This window comes from Megascapheus bottae, chromosome 15 (genome assembly GCF_031878675.1).
Source record: "Megascapheus bottae isolate mThoBot1 chromosome 15, mThoBot2.hap1, whole genome shotgun sequence".
Classification (NCBI taxonomy): domain Eukaryota; kingdom Metazoa; phylum Chordata; class Mammalia; order Rodentia; family Geomyidae; genus Megascapheus; species Megascapheus bottae.
In genome coordinates, this window is record NC_143523.1 from 11,749,749 (window position 1) to 11,769,370 (window position 19,622).

The window sequence follows — 19,622 nt, forward strand, 5'->3', positions numbered from 1 at the left end:
TGCATGCTTTTCTGTATATCTATGCTATACTTCAATAAAGGATGTAACCTTTCAGGTAATTGCATAAAGAAAAATTAAAAGTAAACATTAATGAAGATCATGAAAATTTCTGTTTTATATGCTATAAGCATAGGGTTTTAAACTCAATTTTTGAGTACTTTGTGTCTGCGATATGAAAGAAATATTTTTTAAATTAGAGCAGTTCAGGGTTATAAAAGAACATCAGTAACTATTACAAATTTCTACATGATATGAAGCACAATGAATGTTTTCAGTTTTGATATTGTATATATACACATATACGTATTTAAATACATACATACGTAGGTTGGGGTTCACTAGGGTTTGGATTTGCTTTTGGCTCAGATGCCTGAACTGTGGTCCTCCTATTTATGCCTCCTGACATAGCTAGGATGAGAGGCACATGCCACTACATCCAGCTTTTTCAGTTGGGATGTGGAGGCATTTTTGTCTCTACTGAGCTAGAACAGTGATTCTCCCAACTTACCACCCTCTCCATTGCTGGCCCATCACCGCGAGGCTTCCAGGTGCCTGAGAGAATGCTGAGCACCAGAAGGTAAACTGGTTCTCCTCTTTAACAAAGAAGCCAAGGCCCGGGGATCTGAATGTGCATCATGCACAAGAGGTAGAAGGGATGGTTTGAGAACTTCACACTAACTAGCTTTAGAAGAAGGGCAAGGCCATGCTTGATTCCATTTAGAAGAACTCAGGAGCAGACTTCAGGTCTGAGAGCACATTTCTGAGAAGAAGCTGTGCTTGCAAGATTGTGACAGCTTCTTCCCCCTCCTTCCCAGCAGTGAAAACAATTATTCTTCACATTAGTCTCCCTCGGTTCAGACCCTCATCCATCTCCATCCAAATGGCCTGAGATGAACACTGTCCAAAGAGCTTCTTTAAAAGCTTCCATCAGCACAAATGTGCCAGGGCTGGGACTGGCTCCTTCTCCTTGCAGAGAGAGGTCAGGCCTCCCCTTCATAGACTTATGGCCTCCATCCTGCTGGCCTGAACAGTGGCCTCTGCCCCCTCAAGGCCTCCCTAGTCCCTCTCGGCATCACCAGCATCATCCAGAATCTCCTCGGTGCTGCTAATGACCACCTTCTGCTCACCCAGTGGTGCATTTCCTGTCCCCAGAGTGGCTTCTTTGTCCTTTCCCAGTCTTTATTGCACTGTCAAATAGTTTTGAAGGAGAAAAGGAAGATTCATCTGGCCCATTATAGAGTGGAATCTGGAAAGCATACATAAAGTTGGTTTACTAATCGTGGCCCTTTCAAGTCAAGCCCTGTGTGTGGAGGTGTGTGGAAAACTCCAGGCCCTCCTTCCGATTTCCCTCTGCCCTGCTGGGATAAGATGACGACAGCAACCAGGGGTGTGCACACACCACCACCAAGGCCTGGGCCCTGCCTGGCTTCCTACAGGTGGAATCTTGTCCCATCTCAAAAATGGTTAAATCTGAACATCATCTAAAGGTATTGAAGTTTTTCTAACTGAAAATTACATTCAAATAATTAAGAGGAAATATTGCTGGCTGTGAAATTCTGGGGAGGGGGCTATAGGACATTTTTATTGGTTTATTATAGCTGTATAACAAGTTACCACAAGCTTCTTATAATGCAATGGGATTCTCTGACATATCTGGAATCCAGTTTAAAAAGAAAACCTGTAGGGCTGAAATGAGGTCATGAGCAGGTCTGGTTTTGACTGGAGACTTAGGGAACAAATAGTTTTTTGTTGCTTCCAGCCTTTGATTTCATGCTGTCTTCACAATGGCTTTTTTCACACTGCCTCCTCTCCTGTAGTCAAGTCTCACTCCGCTTTGTTCATAAGAACACTTGAGACTACCTGTAAGCCCAACTGGATAATCTCAGTTAATTATTCTAGCTCCAAATCTTTCCCTCAATCATATCTGCAAAGTCTCTTTTGGCACAGATCACACACACACACACACACACACACACACACACACACACACACACACACACACACACAGATCCCAGGGATTAGGACGTATTTGTCAGCCATTTTTTCAGTCTGTCGTCCCAAGGGTCCCAGTTCAGTCTGGACTGCACTCTGATCATTCCTGCCAAAGGCAGGACTTAGGAAGTGTTGTTCCTTCAGGTGAAGAGATACTTGGACTGGGTTAATTCTCCTACAATCATTACAATTCTGGCGCTTGCATTGAATCACTCACTCAATTACATAAGTCTCACTTGCGCAGCCCCTCCTCTCTAAGATATCCTCCAGTGGCTTTCTCAGTGTGCTTACTTCAGAATGGTCACACCATGGCTCCAGCACCCACTTTTCCTCAGCTCTGTGCCTTGAAGTGATCAGCTGCATGATTAATCTTGAGCATGATTTAAATCACTTTATAGAAAAATCCCAGGCAAATCAACACAAAATACCTATTTTTTCTTCCTCAATTGTTTAAATTCCCTCATTGATATCAGACTTAATTATGCATTATCTGGGAAATACACAAACATCTGCCATATTTCTGAGAGCATTTGAAAGACTAAGATTTCAATCCTCTGTGTGCTTTCAGGAACGTGATGGACCTTCTTCAGGTGGAGGGCAGGAAAAGTAAGAAAGAAGAAAATGAACTTCTTTATTCAGATGCTATGGAATTGAAAAAAGTCACATAAATGAGGAGTAAGACGTTGGCTTATTGCATAATGTAGAGTTTAGGAGTGATGATGATTCTTCTTTTAAGAAATAAATCTTGAAAGAAGTCATATTCCCCTTTGAGACATGGTTAAAAGATGCCTGTAGCACTGATTAGCTACATAACTTTTAATCTAGAAGGCTACTAATTTGTCTGACAACTTCCCTACAATCCGGAGCTGCCCTTCTCTTTTCTGAGTCAGCACACTTTCTTAGAAGAGCGTACATCTTGCCGAGCTGTCACTTCTACCAAATACAAGGCCCTCAGGGCTTATACTCATCATTAAAGAAAAAAACACTTGTTAGAGTATTAGCCAGACCCAGTGCAGTACTGTTAAATTAATTTTAGAGATGTATCTAGGTCAACATCTATCTGCATGTTGCATACAAACACACCAGCTAGTTACCTAGTGTTTGCATGTTTCAAACTGTGTATAACCTTGCTTGATGGAGAATTATACTTGATTTTGACCCCAAAGGGAGAAAACAGTTATTCTTCCTTAAAGGAATCATGAAGTAATTGTAATATTTCACCACAAAAAATATTGCAACAATGTTTTTAGTAGAATTTTCCTAAAGGGCATTAACATTTCTGTTTCCATTAACTAGGTGCTCTTTATACAGCGTCTTTGATGCCTAAATAATTTATGAATTCTCCATCTCTCATTTTAACTTTGGAATAGAAAGACTGTATTTCATTAAATCCCTATAGAAGTAATGAAGTTTCAACACACAGCTGAGACAATGATGTTACAATATGCTGTCCTTTGGGTTGAAATTAAGCTTCACTGAGAAATAAAGTAAGGGCCTATAGAATTTTGGCAGTGAATAAAGAATGCTTGAAAGTATTTAAGATGCAAGGATTCTCTAGTAGAAAAAAGTGAGAAATTCTCATATTTTATCTTATACAAAAATTAACTTAAAATGGACCAAGGATCTAAATACGAGTTCTAAAACTTAGAGAAAAACATAGCCAAGGTCCTTGGAAATACTCTCATAGGTTAAGAAAAAAACTATGACTCCAATTACTATGGATATAAGAGCAAAAATTAACTAATGGGATATTAACTTTAAAAACTCTCTACAAAAAAGAAAACAATTTCTAGAGTCAAGAAAAAATATACATAATGGGAAGAAATCCTTGACAGCCAAGAATATATAAAAGAGCTCAACTGAAGGACAAACGATCCGATTAGTAACTGAACAAATAGACAGTTTTCATGAGAAATGGCAAATGAATGCATAAAGCAATGTCTAATACTGTTTAGTCAAGATGACGCTGAGATTTTATTTCATCTTAGCTAGAATGGCCATCATCAAGAAAATAAGCAACAAACATTGGCATATATATATTTCTTATATATATGTATGGATGGATGTGTGTATATATGTATGTATGTATGTATGTATGTATGTATTTATGTATATATATGAAAAAAGGAATGCTTATATACCTTGTTAGGGTAGCCATTATTGAAATCGGTATGGATATCCACAAAGTAGCTAAAAATAAAACTATTTATATGATCTCCCTCTCCTTCTCTTGGGTGTATGTCAAAAGGAATATAAGTTAGCATAGCATAGGGATATCTGTAAGCCCCTGTCTAGTATAGCAATACTCGTATTAGCTAAGCTAAGGAATCAGCTTAGGTGTCCATGACACAATGACTGGATAAAGAAGACACACAGACACACAGACACACAGACACACAGACACACACACCACTCATTCAGCATTAAAGAGCATGACATTATATTGTTTGTAGAAAAATGGATGGAACTGGAAATCATGTTGTGAAACAAGCTAGCCTAAAAAAAATCAAGTATCTAGTAGAATGTTCTAGAACATCTTACAATCCTGTTCTATTTTCATTTGTTGCCAGTCAGTAATTAATTCCATATAAATGAATTCTAAGGTAAAGTTACATGCAATGAAATAACTACATACCTCACATCCCTCCAAAGCTAGTCATGATATGAGAGTTAGAAAAGGTAGCACTGACAGAAAAGAAACAAATCATAAACTTGTTACATTGTGTGACTGTATACAGCTCAGAAACACACAGGGCCAGCTCATGTCCAAGAAGGCAATTCAACCACATGTCTGGAGATGCTTGGGTCAAGGTTAACTCAGCCATGGGAATACCCACTCCAGATGCAGGCTTTGTAAATGACTTTCCCTTGGAAGCCCTTTCCAGGCCATTTTAGCTGCTGCATAAGAATAGCTATAAGGAAAATACTTGACTTTAGGTAGAGTTTTCTATGATTGGTGATTAAGAATTAATTGTTGCAAATGCTAGATATGCAGCATGGTGAAAACAAACTTGCATTGTCTTAAAGAATTGGTTGGGTCCTGGAGAAGCACATAAGTCAAGAGAGCCCCACACATCCTTACCACCAGGACCAGAAACCATCATGCCATTCTGGTATGATGTTCTCCAGACCACTTTGGCTTGTCCTGTGGTCCAGCAGAAGAGGACCAGGTCACCATTCCATTGCTTTTCTGATGTTTGCAATTCCCACAAAGAGCTTCAAGGGGAATCTCCATGAATAAAACACAGGCAGTAAGGTCACCCTTATTATACAAGCCCCTCTCTTAGCCCTGCCTATCTAGAGCCTGAAATTCCCCTGGAAGGCAATTTGGAGGCATGCACGCTCTCTGATGGAAAAAACCTCTAGAACATATCAGGAGCACAGGTTCTTCCTCCAGAGCTCCAGTCACACCACAGCTACCTTGTGCCAGATTTATTTCTAACAAGAGTTCTTGAGTTGAGGTCCCAGAGTCCCAGCATTACCTGAGAGTCTGACATGAAAATGCATGAGAGTTCCCCCCTCCCAGCCTATCAGAAACTGATTGATCAAGGCCCATCCCCGAGTTGATTCTGATAGATGTTACAGTCTTTTAATTTTAAAAGCCCATTTTCCTATTTTAATCCAGTGAAACAGCAAGTTTTTTTTTCTTTAACTAGTTAGGCCTCTTGAGTATTGCTGAGATTTTTCTGTATTCAGATAGAGGAAGGGAAAAATACAAACCTCATTTTCACACGACTGCCTTTTCTTAAGTCGATCTGAGAACACGAAGAGGATGGCAAACGTAATCATTAGAAAGGAAAACAATGGATTCTGGCTTCTTTCCTCAAGGGTTTACTTTCATAAGGCAAAGTCAGCAGCTGAAGTCACTTTTTAAATGAAAACTATGTTCTAATCATGATGTCATGCAATGTCTCCTTAGCTTATAAATGTTTATGTGTACATTATGCAATTTTATTATAACTGCTAGAAGTCTGAACAGTATATACAGAATCTGGTGGATACAATGAAGGGTAGGAGGTGTACGTATAAAATGCATCCTCTATGGAGAGAAATGAAGGTTGGATTGACTTTGCATAGGAGAAACTGAACATCCCTGTGTTCCCAGAAACACATAGCACCAAGTGTACTGTATAATACAATATACTCTATTTGATGATCTTACTTGATTTACAAAATGTAAAAAAAAAAAACACTGTTAAATGGAAGGATTGAAAGCAGTGATAAAGGCGTCCCTCACAGCCTTCAAATCTCTTCCACTTGATTAAAAATTCCTAGTTCCTCTTCACTGAATTGTTTAGTTTGTGAGCAGCCTCTGCCCTGATTAAAACAAATTAGCATCAAAGATCCCCTGTTGAATGAGAAATCATTAATTGAGAAACATGCAATGCTCCTTAATTACCTTTAGAACAGTGAGAGAACAAATAATCTCAGGTTCCAGAGGGATCTGCCTGCTCTGCACTGTGGGCTCATTTCATGTAGCTGCTGGAATAAAACTCCAGTTGCAAACACTACTGGGGAATATCAGTGCAAGCTTCAGTAAACACACTGTAGATTGTTTATCTAAAGGAAAAATGTCTGGGTAATGACTAACAGGAAGATAGGAAAACCTTTTGTTTTCTTCTTTTGTTGCAAGCTTTAGAAGCATTTTATATATGCCAATAGTGACAGAGAAATCAGGTGAGCTGCTTCTGATATAAATTTTAATGCTTGCATAATATATTTCATTTATGCAGTTACCTGATGAGGTTTCAGATGCTTGTGGACAAATGAGAAACTGTCACTTAACAGTGGGACAGAAAGTGTTAAAGTTCATGAAATCTAGTTATAGATGGAAAGGTACCCATCATAGTCATGTAATTACACACACACACACACACACACACACACACACACACACACACACACCAATATAAGAACTACCACCTCTCCAGGAGGTCATATAGAGCTGGGGTTCAGAAGTTTCTGGAAGCACATTCCTCAATCCTTTCTGGGAAGAAGCAGTTCTTGCCTTTCTACAGGGAAAGATCAAGCACAGTAAGCTTGCTTTTTCCGCTAAACACAGGCTCTTGGTTCCATTTTGGTTTTCTCATATTTCTGTTTCAACCAGCAGATTGGGCATCTCCCAACATACTTTGAAAATATTAACCAAATTGATTCAGCTTCTGTTTCCTTGGCTATTTTGGTTTTCTCTAGCTCTCTACTCAGAGAGACACAGTCACACTGCTGTAACACAGATACTTCAGATTAAATAACTCATAAAGTTGCCAAACAAAGTTGGCATTTTGGATCCATAGGAATGTGATTAAAATCCAAGTTTGGGAATTTGCATTTAATTTTATTAATGTGAAGTGACATGTGTTACAAGTTGAATTAAACTTTATACTGATGGACTGAATATATTTCAAACCTTTCAGAAGTTATTATAAATATTTGTAACTATTGCAAACAGTCCCCTTGACCCACATTGTTCAAACAATTATCAAGACACCATCAACAATACTTAATTTGTCTCCCTGTCCAACAAAAATAATGAATGTTACTATGGATTATACTAATGTAGTAGGGAGGACTATAAACTCAGCTTTAATATTTTAAAGCACTAGGAAATTTTTTTTTCTCTCAAGGGGTTTCTATAAAGATATAACATGAATTTTTGAATACTCTACTGTATTTGAAAATAATTCTCAGTTCACTACTGTGCAACATGAACATTTATCAGTGATACACTATTACATAAACATTTCCAAAAGGTGAGCCCAGGCAAAAAAGTTTATGAGACCCCATCTTTACCACTAAGCTGGGTATGGTAGTGCATGTTCTTCTACGTGGGAAGCTACAAGTAAAACACGGATGGTTTGGGCTGCTGCCAGGAAAAAAATGCCCTGCCTGAAAAATAATTAAAAGCAAAATAAGGGCTAGAGTGTGGAAGTGTTAGAAGTACCTGCCAAGCACCCGAGAGGCCCTGACTTCCAACTCTGGTACAGTTAAGAAAAAAAAACAAACGCAAAAAGAATTACTAATTTAAAAAGTGGCACATTCCCATAATATACATATAATATATTGTATAGTATATAATGTGTTATATCACATATATCATTTTATAATATATCATAATATGATATATGTGATATAATATATATATTAGCCAGAAAAGGAAAGCTGTGACACTAAAACTCTGCCTATTGTATATGGAAATACAGCTCATAAATTACAATCCACAAACACAATCTCCATCTCATTACAAAGGCCAAACTTCTACTTTGAAGGCACAAAATGATGCTGTTTCGTGGTTTCCTTTCCAGGAACTCACTTCAACAACCCAGACTGTGGCCTTCAACTTTGAAGGTCACAGTGGAGCCCTCACTGCAGAAACCAAGGTGTACACACTCTGATTTTTCCCCTGCACACAGATATGTGTGTGCACATACCATTTTTTTTATCCTCTCCAGGCAATGAGCTTCCACTGAACTTGGAGTTCTGACTCTGAGAACTTGATAAGCAGCATATCTTGTTTGCCATTATCTATTTGTGGTGCAAGGTAATTCATTTCAGGTTAAAATCAAATTGTCTTCAGCAGAGCTAGTGTTTTTATTGGTGTCCTTCCAGCTGGCCTTCCCCTTTAAGTACCATTGTATTTCAAACAAGCTGATGTAAAGAAAAAGATTACTGCTGCTAACGTGCAATGTCACCAGGGAACGGAGGTGTGCAAGGCCTATTTTATGTTATTTATTTGTTTTTAAAGCATTGATGGAGGTACAAGAGCTATAGCTGTCAGCTGGGGTAGCTGGGCTGAGTAGTGGATGTTCAGGAGACCTGCGAGGATGAAAAAAAAACCCAATGTGATCTGTTAGGATTTCCTAAGGAAAATGTCCCTTAAAATGAAGCAAATAATATTGAAAATATGAAGTCGATATTTAAATAATCCTGAAAGATGTAACTCTGAATCACGATTGGCCTCCAATGTAATTTAATTATTTGTGAACTTTGGCATATATATGCATTATAGTGTTATACTCCCCTCCCCTCAAAAAAGTCAAGGGAGATATCAATTCACTGAGTTTATCTCTGGATCTTTTATCATGAAATAGGATATTTAACCATGTTCTTCTCATTTGAATAAAAGCAATAACCCCCAAATAAAATCCCTGTTACCAAGCAAGCTTCAGTAAGATAAATTTCTAGTTTACTTAGAAATCAGTCTCAAAGTATTTTAAAAAAACCTGATGTTTAGGTTTATGTGAAAAAATAATTTATATATGACTAAGAAGCACAATATTTAAAACATTCTTGGGAAATAAAGGGTGTAAAAGCCTAAATAATTGTCAAAAGAATTTACTCACTAATGCTATTTTTTCTGAAGAAATGTTTCTAAAGCAACATTTCCTATCTGATGGTGCATAGCTGGTTTAAAGACACTTATGCTTAAATAAGTCTTGCCAGAGTTTAAATAACACTTCTGCCCAAAATAACACTGGTCAAACCTTTTGTTGGTTGCTGGTGAATAGGATATGATGTTTCTGAAGGGCCTGTTTTTTTTTGTTCAGTTAGAATTGCTCCACACCGGGTCTTTGAATGGGGAAATTTACTTCCTCCACGAAGGGTTGAAGCACTGGGAAGTACTGCAGGTGAGACGTGCGCATGGGAAGAACATTAGCTCATTCATAATTACAATGTAGTTTCACATTGGAAAGCAAAGTAATACTACCTGTGTTACTGTGGGTCACAGTCTGTGGGCTGCTCAGGGACTCCACGGAGGATAGGTCTACACAAGGCAAGAAGCACTCTGAAACTGGGAGGGGAAATAAGCTTCGCCAAAGAGCTGTGCGGTAGAGCTGAATTAATGTCTGACGTTCACATTCACCACTCAAATGTTTTAGAGAAACCCCTGTACATCAGAGGAAAAATCAATTTTGAGCAGAAATCTCCCAATCTCTGTGCAGCAGTGAACCCAGTATCAGAAGAGAGCCTGCAAGGCTGGATGCCACTTGCTGGGGCAAGAGAAAGGGGGCCCAGGATGCAACCTTGAGTCCACCTTCCATCCAGCCTCTTCCCAAATGCCTCTTTTCTAGGGTTTGGGAGATGCAGGAGGATGTGTCCCAGAGTGGCCATGACCTTTACCCTGCCCCTCCCTGGCCTGAGTCCGTGAGGGAGGGATGAGTCTTGGAAGGTGGAGACTCGATTCTGTCCTGGAGAAGAGGCAGAGCCAAGGAAAGGGTGAGGCCTCAGGTCCACAACCTGGCTAAAAGCCTTGGGAACCCTGAGATCAGGAAGGGTGACCACGGCTTGACCTTCCTGTGGGTGCGGGCTGGGAAGAAGGGTGGCCTTGGGTCCTCCTTGGTTTTCTCTTTCCCAGAAACCCTTGCCTGAGGCCTGGCCCTGGCCGAATCCACAGAACTACAGCTGAAGTTTGCCAAAGCTTTTCTCAGAAACTCCTCAGCTACGCCGCGGGCACCCAGGCTCAGAAGGCTGGCTTTTGTTGTAACTAAGGATAATTTTTGTAGACACAAAACAGAGAGCAAAGTGCATAGTAGCTAAATAACATGTGGAAAAAGAGGTCAAGGAAAATCAGGGTAAAAGGAAAGAAAAGTCGATTTTGAATGTGGAAACTGAGTACCACAAGTTTTATCAGCAAGTTTTACATGGGGAGTAACCTTTTCAGGCTCCTCGAGTATTTTTCACGCATGATCTTGTAAGGAGGGGGGGAGGAGATCAAGTGACTCCGGGCATAGTGGAGCAAATCCTGGGTATAATGGAGATTATGAGTTCAAAGCCAGCCTGAGAGACATGCAGCATCTGTCGCCCCCCCCACAAAAAAATCTACACCAACACCCTTTTTTCTTTAAAAAAAAATAGCAAGAACAAAACTGCATTTGGTAATGAGAACTGGAAGAGCCAATGTTTTTATTTCAAAAACAGTCTTGATTAATAGCACAGTATATCCTGGCTTTTTAAGGCAGTTTTGAACTTTTATACAATCTGTTCTAATCTCTGGCATGCACACCTTGGTGCGCATATACTGACAGTATCTGCGATTCTAATTCTTAATTTAAAAGAATCTGATAAAACTAAAATGTTAAGTGTGTGCTATAACCAAAACATGGACGAGCACCAACCAGATGGCTTGTATTCCTTGAGAAATTATTTAAAATTATTTAAAGCATTTTGAATTAGGATGAGAGCTTCATTGTCTAAAGAATTCTCTCTGACTAGAGATTAAGGTTGCACTGGGGTGTCCCTAGGGATCAGGGGTAAGCATCATCAAGGTAAGAGTCAATGAGGAGCACAGGTGATTGCTCTCCAGGGCCACCCTGTTTTCCTTTAGAGTTGCAAGGTGGGAATCTGAACTCAGCTGAGGATTTCTTGGGATCAAGTTCCAAGCTCATCCTAGTAAACAGAAAATGAGTTTTGGTAACATATCTTCTAAAAGGTGTAGGTGGACAAAATTACTTCATTTGATCAGCTGTCATTTTTAACAACCCTTATAAAAATACAAAAAACTTTTAAAACCAGTTTTATGCCAACAGAAAAAAAGGTATATCCCAAAAGAGGACATTGGGTAAGTGTTGACTCTGCCTTGCCTTGTTTGCATGTGAATGGTGACAATTGATGTTCCCCTGTAAATGTCAACAGGGAATTTAGAAAGGCTTAGCTAAACTGCCTAGATTTAGAAAAAGTCAAAACTCAAAAAATGGACTCAAATGTCAACAGTACTTAGTGTTTTTTAAAAGATATCTTATGTTCTAGAAAAATAGGAAATTAAGATATCCAGCAAGAGTTTTGGTTGTTATTTTGCAAAAAAACCCAAAAACCTTGTATATGGGGTGAAGAATTGGATGAAAATTAATAGCTGGGTGAATAAATTGGCTGGGAGGAAAAGTTGACTATAACACCTGCTGTGCTGCCTGGAGGGCTCTGGGAGCTGCTAGTGTCAGGACAGCTCTACAAGGTGGCACCAGTTCCTCCCTGCACAGGTGGGGCTTCAAAAGGTGTCCAGCATCCCACACCAGTAGGCTGGTTCCAGTGTTTGTCCAACCTGCCGACCAGGTTGCTCTCCAAATGACCCCAGGCATGGACTACAACCACGTAGTCAATTCTATCTTGCTGAGAAAATCAGATACAGGGATGTAGGGCAAGTATTGACTCTGTATGTAAATATTTCCTACCCGAAGTTTTCTTATCGAACACAACTCTAAAGTAAATATCTATTTTCCTTCTCTGTGTATTATTCCAAATACTTCTCATTTATTTAAAAATTTATGAGAATCTTAATTCTCATAAAAACATTAAATCAATCTGCAGGCAGAAGCAGATTCATTTTCATCAAGAATTTTCTAGTTATCCCCACAGTTAATTTTTTTAAAACTCAATTCTATTTAAAAAAATTTTTTTTCATAGTTAGTGGAATAAGGAGTCCTAAAATGTAAAGGTTTTTTTCAGCCAGCTATATTGAAATGTTCAGAATTATATTCAGCTACATTTTCAAGAGAATGAGCAAATTAAACTACTAACTTCTCAAAAAAGCATCCGTCCAGACAGGTAGTTTGAGATCTTAAAAAAAAGAAAAAAATCAAGTTTAAAATGGCTTGAATGCATGTGTTAGGGAGCAAGACACAGATTTGAAGTGATTATCCTTAATCTTTGAGGTCTTGTCGGTCCACTTTACCTAAGGATGAAGAGTTTCATTATGAGGGGGGGGGAAGCTTTGATGAGAATATATTGTAGTTAGCACTATTTGTCCCAGAAAGGTATAAAATGACTTCAATTAACAGACTCAAAATGGATGAAACTTAACAATAATCAGTAACTTGACACAGTAATTTGCTTAGCTTCTAAGAATTTCCATACGCATCTGTACGTTTTTGTACTTTTGCAAAGTAAGCATTCTCTAGTGATAACTGATATAGAATTAAACAAGTTGGATACTTGCTTTGTTTTAAAGTAATTATGTCTCCATAATAACAATTTTTGTCAATTTATTTCTCCATGAGAAAACTCAACATTTTAAAGGGTCCAAAAGGAAGTTCCTGAAATTACTTGATTTTTTTTATCGGGATTCATAAACCTTGCACCATCTGCGCCTGCCCTCCCAGGAAAAGCCATAGACTGGAGTTAAAATGACTAAAACTACTCTATAGATTTGTCTTATTTTTAATGCATAGAAAATAGCAAAACTGTCATGCTAACACATGGAATATATACTACAATTCATAGATGCCTAATTATCAAAATGATGATAGAGTTATGGCTAGAAGCAATCTAAAAATCTAAGATGCAACTACATATTTTATGACTATTCATTTTATATAATACAGTCAATCCTCACCAAAATTGGCTATGTATAATGGCATTTGAAATAAATATTTAATATCACAATAGAATCATATTCTGCTACTGTACAACCATGGCATGCATAACCAGGCATGAAGTGTAAGGTGTCATTATCTTCTTATAATCCAAAGAACATGAAAGTATATAAGCAGTACTAAACAGCCATTAGGTTTAAATGACTTTCATATTAAACAAAATGATATCATATACAGCAGCTGTGGATATCTGTCATTGTTCTTTATATATCTGTAGTCAGTCACTTTGAAATTAAGACCTGTAATTCAAAACTAGATGCAACTGAGCTTCGGTCAGTGTTAGGTAGGACACAGTGATTTTTGTGTTCCAGTGTAGAAACTGTTTGACTTGACTTTTCTTTCTGCCATAATTCGTAGCTCTGAGTCATTTAGGAGTGGGCTGAATGTGGCCAACCATAACTTATTTTTACACTGCAGACTTCCTTCATGACGCTGATGTATGCGTATGAGAACAGGGATCTAGCTGCTTGCACACAACCCTTCTCTGCTTCGATGCGACATGACGTGGGTGGCAGGAAGTATCTTGGAAAGCGTTGCCTCTAAAATACATTTCATAACATTTGTGAAAGGTAAGTGGGTCTAGCAGCTAGATGACAAAGGCCAAAGATGTTCTTAGAAGAATGCAGGTGGATCATGTAGGTCTGATCCAATGATTTCCAGGCAATTAAAAAATGAGCAGACATTTGCACTCTTTAGTTACAATTTCAGCCCTTTCTAGATCATAATACTGGAGGCTGTTTGGGGAAGGAGGAGAAATTGATCGCTGGACAGGATTTCCATGCTCTATCAGCTCTGATAATGAGTTAGGCAGTTGGCATGGATGACAGGAATGTCTTCTCCATCAGAATCCTAATAAACCTCCCGTGAAGTTGTGCACATTTACCCGGACAGACTCATGCAGTCTATATTCCAGTTAGATGGAAACTGTTACATTCTCAAATTGAATTTGGACATGATATGGTCATGTGCAACACTGAAACACTTTACCTACATCCTACCAAATCAAAGTCTTACTTTAACATTTACAATGCGATAAAACAGCATTTAAAGTAATTACAGTTTCTTCATTTCCTATTCATATACAGGTAACTTAAGTTTACTAATGAGGCAAAAACTGTACAGTTTTCATCATTTCAGCATTATAAAATGTATTTCTTTAAAGTCTTGGGCTATAAACAGTTGATTCATAGGAAGTACATATCTTTCATCTGCGTTAAGAAACAATATACATCTTTTTTTTCCAGAGTAATTTAGTGTTAGCTATGATAATCCTAAGGTAGTCCAAAACCAAAACCAAAACCCCTGACTTTCTCACCTGTGACCATCAATAATGTTACTTTGATAAAACTCAGGAACATTTTTTGGCCATTTGGGACATGGCCCAATCAGAGGGAACTGTACTTGGGCTCTGGATCATAAGACACTGGCCTCTGAAACCTGAGACAGCAGAACAGCTTTAACGGAAGCCATTTGCGAAGTAAATCAGGACAGAATCTATAGGAGTGATTTCCATCCTCAGACACAAGTTCCTTGACGTGTAGACAGATGTTTTCGATTTCGGACGCCTGAAGTCTTTTCTTTATTATCTGAAGCCTTCTGTTGTGAAATGTCTATCAGGGCACTGGCAATTGCAAGGCCTAGAAGGAAAGGAGAGACATGTTTCAATACTTGCCTGGGTATTGCTTAGATGGGGACAGTGGTGGCTTTGGGTCCTGCTTCCTATGATTTACATTTAGTCATGCACTGTCCAGTTGTAGATTGGTTATGGAGTCGTAAACTCACACACGAAGAACACACATGTAACAAAATTAGTACCTGGCAACCTTGGACAATCAAATTCAAACATCACACTCAGCTTTGGCTACAGCCTCAAGCTTTAGTTTCTACATCAGAACATGAACACAAGTTTCTCTGTATATACCAGGAATTTTCAGTGTTACTGCTAAAACTCATTATATCAAGATTTAAAAAAAGATGAACACTCTTATGGAAAAATTGAATGAATATTGATATGTGGTTGTCAGCTGAAGTCAATAGTTTACATGAGGCTTTAGTGTTCGTGTTGGGTAGACCCAAAGGCTTTGAATGCATAATGCTGTGCACACATCTCTAGAGTGCCACTCATAGCTTCACTGCCCTGAATCACTGATTTAGCTCTCCCCTTCTCGAACCTTCCACCACAGATCTTTGTTTAAAGCCCCTACAGTTCTTCTTTTCTCTGGATATTATATAATTGGAGTCAAAGAGCATGTGCCGCCCTTCAGCCTGACTGCTTTCACTTGGAAACACATGTTTGCTATGGTATGGGCACTCAGGGTCCCCAAAGGTGCCCAGAGTACTGCTGTTCAGTGGAAGAATGTTTTGGAGATGAGCCTGGGGGAGGTCCTTCCATACTGGGGTGCCCTTGAAAGGACTGTGGGACCCAGTTGCTCTCTCTCTTTTTTTCCTCCTTGGCTATACAGCAATAGTGACCCCCTACTTTTACCATCTAACATTCTGAGCAAGTAGAACAAAGAAATTCATTTGTCTGATCAGAAACATCTAAAACTGTCAAATAAATACTTGCTTTGTGTAAGTTGATAAACTCAAGTTGCCTATGCCACTCTTTTTTGGCAGAGGGAAGGGGACTTGATAACTCATTTTCTTTTACCACTGAATACTACTCTGTTGTATGGACACACCATGACTTATTGATGTTTTCATCTATTGGAGTACATGTTAACTTTTAGCAATTATGAATAAAGCTTTTTATAAACATTCATTCTCAGGTTTTTTTTGAAGATACACCCTTTCAGTTTATGAATACCTGATTGTGATTGCTAGGTCATATGCTATGTCCATGTTATAACTTTCAAAGAATCTGCCCAAATGCTTTCCAATGCAGCTGTTATGTTCTAGGTTTCTACCAGTAATGAATAAAGTTCTTGTTGCTATGTCCTCACCAGCGTTTGGTGTATGCAGGATTTTAGCAATTCTAATAGGTTTTAATTTTCCTTCTGATACGTTTTGGGGGTATCTGTTTTCTCTCCTTAGAAAGGTGTCTATTCAGATCATTTTGTCCCTTTGAATTGGCTTGTTTTCTTATTAAGTTTTAAGCATTTGTTGCCTATTTTGGATACCAGTTCTTTATCAGAGAGGTGTTTTGCAAATATTTTCTCCCATTGAATGGCTTTCATTTTCCCAAGCTGTTTTTAAAGTGAAGAATCACCTCGAGGACAGTATTGTGGAAGATGAAGAACCTGTTAAAATTTAGTTGTGTTATGATGTTCATTGCAGCACTATTTACCATAGCAAAGAAATGGAACCAACCCAGATGTCCCTCAGCTGATAAGTGGATCAACAAGATGTGGTATTTATACACAATGGAATTCTATGCTGCTGTCAGAAAGAATGACATCACCCCATTTGTAAGGAAATGGAAAGACTTAGAAAAAATCATATTAAGTGAAGTAAGCCAGACTCAAAGGAACATAGGCTCAGTGGATTCCCTCATTTGTCATAATCAGTAGAAACCTTGGACTCTCCTAGAAGAGATTTGCAATAGAGCAAAACCTAGATACATAAGGCCATAGAGCATGACACTAAATGAAAGGACCTCTTGGATATAAAAACAAAAGCCATAAAATGAGTGATTGTTGTCCTTAATGTACTATGTTATCTCTCATCTCTTTTGCAGTCCCTTGGTTATCTCATATTGTTACAGTATTTCACTTTGTTATCTGATATATTGGATAAATGTGTATTTGGTTATTTGAAATTGGATAGGGAAGGGAGGAAAACAAGATGAAGGGTGAGGGTAGTGGGGAGGGAAATGGGGACTAAGACATGAGAAAGGGTATCAATGTATGTGAAGTAATGCACCTTCCATCTGGTGAATATAATGTGACCCTTTTATTAATTACAATAAAAATATATAAAAAAAGAAAATAGATTTCGTCATTTAAGGAAAAAAATTTAGTTGTGTTCTAAAATATAAAAAAGGACTTTGAATATCATATGTAACCACAAAAGTGGGTCTGTAGCTACTATAAGTAAATAAAAGAACACTGTGATGTTATATCATTTAATTTTGTAGCATTGTTTACTGATTGACAGGCACATTCAGAAGATTTTAAGGAATGCTAAGAACTTCACCAAATTTATAAAAGCAACGTCATAACTGATTCTCAGGCTTTTTATAGCTACACACAAAACACTTTTGCTTCAGTTGAGTCCTACGATTCTTGAATAAAAGATGATGTCTCAAATTTCATACTACACCCAGGGCCAGGCTGTGGAGGCTGTTTAAGAAAGGGTCACCAAAGGACTCTGGCTCATTCCTCACTCCAAGGCCTTGAACACATATTTGACTTCTAAGTGAGCTGACCAAGTGACTGAGTTCTCACAGACATCTTATGTATTTGTTGCTTTTAGAAGTAAACCTTTATTTTGGAGGTTAGCCCACGTAAGTTGTCATTAAATCCTTTGCTTATAGGTCAAATTATTCTACAGAAGCTTTAAACACAATCTGCAGAGAACACAGCCTCAGAGGTTTATGAGTAGAAAGAAATGCCTATTACAGCCAGGAGTAGTGGAAGTGGAGGTCATATGGCTTAGCAGTGCTGGGAAATCATAAGAGGGCTGGGTTCAGAAAGTCCAAAAAAATCACAGGTTGGGGAGCAGAGTAAGGCCTGCTTCCAGACACTGTTGGACTTCTTCATACAAGAGTCTGGTGGTCACTGATCCATTTCTGTGACTAAATGACAATGGAAGCCGAACAGAAAGCAGGCCTATGTTTAAGATGTTTAGCAGAAAAAGAGATAAGTTTATCCCCATGGAGAAGAAGTTGTGACAGATGGAAATACCTGGATGCTCACAGCTATGAGAGTATCTGTTTGACATTAGAGAAAAAAGAGAAAAGGAGCCTTGATTACATTTTAAAACCTAAGAGAAAGTATTTGTGGAGAAGAAGAAATATATGGTATTAGAAAAGGAAAGGATTAGGAAATTACAGTAATCACTGGTTAGGGTAATAATTATTCACATTTAGCTTTAAAAGTTTCCTCTCAAAGTAACTTTCAGAAAAGAGTTTATGAAAGATAAAACAAGGTCAAAGCCTAAATAAAAATTGCATTCTTATCCCTTGACAAGCACATGGTAACTTCTGAAGTCTTAATGCTGATGTCTTAACCACTTTGCTGCAAATACTTCTTGTTATTTTCTTTACTTGATAGAGGTGAACAGCATGAACAAAAACCACAGATGAGCTGAAGTCCTGCTAACTGAAGGCTCACTCCAAGCAGACCGTAAGTTTCCACAGAACTCTTGGCATACTACTATTATAATTTACAACTTCCTGTTATCTCATCCTTGGCACCTTCTTGTCCAGAGACAGCCAAATATGACTGGTAATATATGTCTCCTTTAAAGTGGACAGAGACCACTTATACTAATTTCAGTGATCATAACATCCAAATATGAAATCATGTTAGTCATTAAACTACTGCATAGCTTTGTCCAAAGCTTTGAAATAACATTTTCCATTTACATGTGGCTGCAAATGTTGTTTCCCTTACTGAAGATAAAGCACCAGGAAATAAGTAAACAGTTAGAGTTGCCAAAACAGGAAATTCTATGCTAATTCAGCATAGTCACAGTGTCTTTGTGTTTTAGGGTATGTGAATTTTATCACCTAATTAAAACTCTGATTTACTCATGATTCCAAAGCTTAGAAATAAACCTCATAAATCAGAAACCATATTTCGGTTTTTAATTTACAAAAAAATCGGAAAGCATGCTTACTTAGAAGGTGACAGCTTTTTGTGATTTCTTGTGCAGATGTAACAATGCAGTACATTTCTGGTTCTGGGTGAATGGCTATGAGGATGTCAGAAACCTTGCTCCCCTCTAGACCAGGATCTCAAAGCATCATCCCAGGGCACTTGGGGAGGCCTCCTCTAGGGAGTATCTTTAACCTTAAATTTGAGTCTTTTTTTTTTTTTGCCAGTCCTGGGCTTGAGCTCAGGGCCTGAGCACTGTCCTTGGACTTTCTCAAGGCTAGAGCTCTACCACTTGAGCCTCAGCACCACTTCCGGCTTTTTTCTATGTATGTGGTACCGAGGAATCGAACCCGGATCTTCATGCATGCTAGGCAAGCACTTTAACCACTAGGCCAAACTCCCGGCCCCAAATTGAGTCTTTATCAGACTCCTGATCACATGATTTGTGCCTAGTGTTGCAGCAGTGCAAAACAGCAGAGATCATGACCACATTGTAGAGAGGACAGAA

The 19,622-nt window shown here is 38.4% G+C and overlaps 1 protein-coding gene across 1 annotated transcript in view; it reads right to left on the bottom strand.

Annotated features, from left to right (window-relative positions):
* Positions 1-12,954: 12,954 nt before the first annotated feature.
* Positions 12,955-19,622, bottom strand: part of Atrnl1 (attractin like 1) — a 468,762-nt gene continuing 462,094 nt past the window's right edge. The window contains exon 29 of the mRNA XM_090345791.1: positions 12,955-14,992. Coding sequence (XP_090201917.1) covers positions 14,871-14,992 — 122 coding nt within the window. The 3' untranslated portion in view covers positions 12,955-14,870. The remainder of the gene's footprint in view (positions 14,993-19,622) is intronic.